The sequence below is a fragment of the Semicossyphus pulcher genome, unplaced genomic scaffold, assembly GCF_022749685.1.
Source record: "Semicossyphus pulcher isolate SPU_LCO1_2020_fin unplaced genomic scaffold, fSemPul1.0.p SCAF_13, whole genome shotgun sequence".
NCBI lineage: Eukaryota > Metazoa > Chordata > Actinopteri > Labriformes > Labridae > Semicossyphus > Semicossyphus pulcher.
The window spans coordinates 17,665,547-17,670,794 of record NW_027211637.1 but is presented as its reverse complement, the minus strand read 5'-3'; the positions used below and the strand labels follow the sequence as shown (position 1 = coordinate 17,670,794).

Here is a 5,248-nt window from a genome sequence, read left to right as displayed (position 1 = left end):
TTGACCACTAAATTTTAGGTTATAAAGTAACTGATGCCATTCCAGTAAGCACAGTTTTACTTTTAATCTTGTGGAGATGATAGAAGTAATACAGCACAGGGTGTAAATATGCTTCACCCATTACATACACATCATACATCATCAGTCCAAGGAGGTCATAGGCAACACTTACTATTTTGCTGGACATATCTGGCCTGTGTGAAGGCCTTTTTAACAATATTCATTCTTGTTTTATTTTACTTCTCTATGATTTATTGCTTTATGTCAACATTAGCAACTTGCAGCCCCTGAAATTCCTGTTTCACACATCTGAACAAGTCAACTTTGCAGCTGACCTGATGTACACTTCTTAGGACTTTTTGCGGAAACTCACTTTGTAACACCAGACAGAAAGTCACACCAGTGTTGAGGAAACTGATATTTCTACCCTTCAGTTTTACTGACAATAATATGCATTCTTTTAGATAAAGTGAAAATAGGAGTTCTGGTTGTAGTTTTGGTTTTATTTAGGTTTTTTTTATACTGTAGTCTTTATTCTAGTTCTCCTTCAGTCTGTGTGTCTCAGGCATAGAGAGGTTTGGGGAAATCCCTCAGCTCACACCCTGCAAAAAGACGCGCTTCACTGCCAGGACTGTACTGGAATATACGTCAGAACTAATAACACGTGACACGAACAACAAAAAGGAACCTGCTTACTCTTCCAACTCAAAATTTTGCATTGTCAAAGGTAAACCATGAATGATGTCATGTGTATCTAATGTGGGCTGTGATGCAATACTTGTGGCTGTTTGCTTCCACACAATGAATTAAGAAGAACTTCATTGTTTATGTAGCAGCCTAAGGAAGATAGATTTCATATAATTCTGAATATCAGTTACAATTTTGTGCACAGAATTGAGCTGGGAAGGTTTTAAGGGGAAGGGAGAGTTACCGTATATCACTTCTATTCAGTTAGTGGTCAGTTAGTGCAGCCCTTGTCCAAAGCAATTCTGTAGAAATGATGTTGATTATCTATGAGTCAGAAGGGTATATGGCCATGGCGTGCAAGGCAGAGTTAATGATGAATGAGCCTGTTATAACACCATTATTTTAGCCAGAAATAGCTGTATATCAGTGTTTCATAAAAGAGTCCACAATGTAGTTGTAAGCTGATATCAGATCTTTTTATGTGTTGACAATTTAACTACTATTTAACTACTCCTGTAAAGTATGTCACAGATGGATGTTTGTAGAAAAAATGATTTTACGTCTGCTCATACCGACATTGCAATGTATTATAAACATTTTTTTATGATTTTATACTGCTCATAGATGAAGTAGGAGGGGTTTGTACCGAGGTCCCCTTAAAACATACGGTCCTCATTTGGTCTGGTAGCACGTCACACATGTCCCGGCAATAATAACATAACAAATTTGTTACTAAGTCATATTTTTTCAAATGATACAATATGTATTATAAACATGTTTATGTTTATATACTACTCATATACGATAAGAAAGGGGGGTTGTTATTGTCTTACATTTAGAGGTCCCTGTAAAACATACGGTCCTCATTTAGTCTTGTGGAACACATCACACAAGTCCCGCCAATATTAACATAGACAAATTTGACAAAAAAAAATTTCAGGTGATACTCAACAATTGTTAATCATTCATTTAGAAAAAAAACACCAAAGCTGTACCACAGTGAATTTGCAGAGACCAAAACTGAAAGTGGGGGATGGGTAGATAAGTTGTACAACAATGTATTATGGGATGTATACAAATGTGTGAGCAAATGTGTGTAGGAGTTTTCAGCGTACATTCCAAACATTAAAACCTACAGGTTATATATTTGCATATTTCTTCCATAATCTCATTACCTCCTTTCTCTGCTTCATTTTCTCCATCTCCCAGTTATAATTATCTTTATTTTGTTCTATCTACAAAAGTGTGTCATGTTTGATTCTACCAGCAGTTTGAAGCCAAAAATAAAAAGTTGCATCATTATCTTCCATGGCACCTCTGCTGCGGCAAAGACAATCATAAGATACCACAGACAAGTTTTGATTCCATGAAAAAAAAGCTGAGCTGTTATTTGAAACAGACAAACAACCTGCCAAGACATTTTCTGTAAACCACTCCCACTCTCACACTCAATTTGTCTCTTGGCCAAAGAGGGTTGGCCAAAACTGTGCAAAGACTATAAGAGAGGCGATATTCAGGTTGAGCATCATCATACAGGTGAGCATTAACACTCTCATGTCTCCACCCCCTACTGCCTGAGGATACTACTTCACTGTACCAGAAACAGGAGCACACCACTGACTTAACAAGGTACAGATATCTTCATGGTTGGACTCATTCATCAACTTCTTTGTCTTTTTGTTTGTAGTTCTCACATGACTGCATATCTGTCTCTTATAGGTTAGAGAATTATGTGTGACAGCTTATTTCACTTCTCTGTTTATGGTGAGTTTTGAGCTCTTTTGTCTTACATGAGTGTTTTTTCTCTTTCCAGATTGTCCTTAGAGCATGCTGGCAGAAATGGAGACGGTGAGTCTGATGTTATTATATTTTAATTAGTGTCTTTTAGTTCTTCCGTCTATTGATAAGTCATATTATTGATAAAGAACAAGATATATAATATTCTCGAAAGTTTCAGTAGCTCTAAAATGTTATCTTATATAATTGACTTGTCTCGGCTGAGGGTAGAAGGTCATGTGTAAGAACATCAGTTAAGCCACACATCACTGTCACCTGAATGCTACCTGTTTCTGCTGAATGCACAAACACTTGCATGAATTTGCCAGTCAAACTAAAACACACATGGTCGCAGTGTTGTAACCTGGCTCAATTTCAAGACACAAACACAGCAACAAAGAGCTCACGTCAGCTTTAATATGAGTTACAGTTCAGTACTGCAAATTAATGTAAATATCACAGCTGTTTGATATTATGTAAAAAATTTATATTTTTTTTTTATAGAAAATTCACAGCTAATAAATTGATGAATGGGTTCACCTTTGATCTTCAGACCTTGGAGTTGAATTATTAACTGTTAATGGCAAAATAGTACACCACAACTAAACAACAAAGGGTTGTCTTAAATAATTCATGATAATAACAAAACCTCCAGTTATGTCTGACACATTAAAGATACTGCCAATCACGCAAAGTTTTTCTCTCTGTCATCATCAAACAGTTTGTAAGACTTCTGAAAGCTTCTGCCCTCTGTATTTCTCAGATGGCTTACGTTACCGAGATCAGGCTGAGCGGAGATCGTGTGGCCTGGAGCGGCGGGGCTCCTTCCTCCTGCCCTGAGGTGGACCTGGAGGTCATAGAGGAGTACCTGCAGGAGCACTCGCAGGAGGTCCAGCCTGTGCACACACCTGCATCACCTCCAACCAACATGGGACAACAAACTCACGCACACTCCCACCATGGAATTAGGATCTTAGGTTAGAGAAGGCGGGCAGTGATGATAATGGGATGCTTTACTTTTAATTTCTGTGTTTTTTTCTGACTGTATGTTTTGCCTGTCTCTACGTAGAGAATAGCTGGTCAGGTCAGCATCCTAATGAGTGGCACTGTGGCCCTCACACTCCAAATGAGGAATATGAAGATCGAGTCCTGCCTCCAACCTGGGCCAGTCCCTATAACAACCAGTGGGTGAGTTTAAGGACCTCAGTGTCATTGAAGCTTTTATACTTCTTTCATAGCTGATTATAACAACACACAACTGGGGACAAATTTCAGAATTTTGAGTCTGAATTTGGACATGTTTTTATGTGTTTTTCTTCAGGACCACGTCTCCTATTCCTACGAGGCACCTAGATACATTGACTCAGACTCCCAGTCCAGTAGCTCCCAGTACCAGGAATACCAGGATTCCTCATCACCATCATCTGACAGGGGAGGAAGGAAGGACTCCCTGCCTCTTGCCCCACTTTCGGGTATGTACGCACCAAACCTCAGCACCAAAACGCATATAGTTCCACTGGGGCAAAAACACAGATGTTCCCACTTACGCACATCTAAAAGTCAGTGTGACCTCATATTTATGTTTACATCCTCTTCCTCCTTTCCAGGAAAGAGGAAGGAGCGGTTGTTCCAGTTCCTATTTGAGATGCTACAGACGCCAACGATGCGGAGCTGCATCTGGTGGGTCCAATCCTCCGCCGGCACGTTCCAGTTCTCCTCCCAAAACAAGGAGCGCCTGGCGCAGCTGTGGGGCCGGCGAAAGGGCAACCGCAAGCCAATGACCTACCAGAAGATGGCTCGGGCGCTAAGGAACTACTCCCGCACCGGCGAGATTCAGAAGGTGAAGAGAAAGCTCACCTACCGGTTCAATGAGAAGACGCTGAGGGGCCTACAAGGAGACTCTAATACGGTGTAGGAAGCATGATGAAGGGTTGCATATGCATAGAAATAGAATAAGCACGATGGATATCTCCTTTCTGCTAATTCTAATTTTATGGCATTCAGAATCAAATGAATACTGAGTATTTGTAAAAGCAGAAGATGAAACACTTTAGGTGTGATTTGTTTTTCGGAGAGGGTATAAAAGGTGAACAGGACATTTCTGCAGTGATGCTGGCATTAAAAAGTACGTAAATCTAAAAGGTTATCACTAAATATCTACTTTATAAGTAGAAACTAAATTAAAGTTAAAGGTGTGTTTTTCTTTTTTTGTTATTCTGTATGCGAGAAGACATGTTAACAAAATGAGGTTTTGTACCTATAATCTGTTTTTGTTGAAATATCTGTTTTCAAGATAAAATAAATGAACATATTTCCAAAATGTTTGATGTCTGTCTGTCTATCCGTCTCTCTGGATATATTGACTTGAGCAAAGATATGTGTCGTCCAGCCAAGCAAACACAGATGTGCTTATTAACTAAAGTAAACATACACACAAGGACACACACAAACACACACCCATAGCCAAAAATGTATGCAAAGTAAGCATGCATTGAAAACCGCCATCAAAAACAGACCTGTTAATCAGTAACATCTACAAAGTCCCCTGACACAGGACAGCAGCACACACACTCATTGTATTTAAAATGCTGTGTGTGGCTTTTAGTATAAAGATGCCAAAGTAAAATAATCACACTTTTATAGGGAAATTATGAGGCCACACGCATATATAACACGAGAGAAAGTTACATAATATTCAAAACAGATTTTTGTACTGGTGATTGTATGGCTTGTTTATATTGAGCATTATGTAACTGTACATTTACTCAAGAGGCTTTTTGAGGTA

The 5,248-nt window shown here is 39.0% G+C and overlaps 1 protein-coding gene across 1 annotated transcript; it reads left to right on the top strand.

The window, feature by feature from the left end:
- Positions 1–2,204: 2,204 nt before the first annotated feature.
- LOC138590188 (transcription factor Spi-B) lies at positions 2,205–4,757 on the top strand. The gene is made up of 6 exons (XM_069660771.1): positions 2,205–2,316; positions 2,501–2,535; positions 3,227–3,440; positions 3,533–3,651; positions 3,785–3,935; positions 4,071–4,757. Exons 2-6 carry the CDS (start codon positions 2,515–2,517, stop codon positions 4,376–4,378), a joined length of 813 nt encoding a protein of 270 aa, XP_069516872.1. The 5' UTR covers positions 2,205–2,316; positions 2,501–2,514; the 3' UTR covers positions 4,379–4,757.
- The last annotated feature ends 491 nt before the right edge of the window (positions 4,758–5,248 follow it).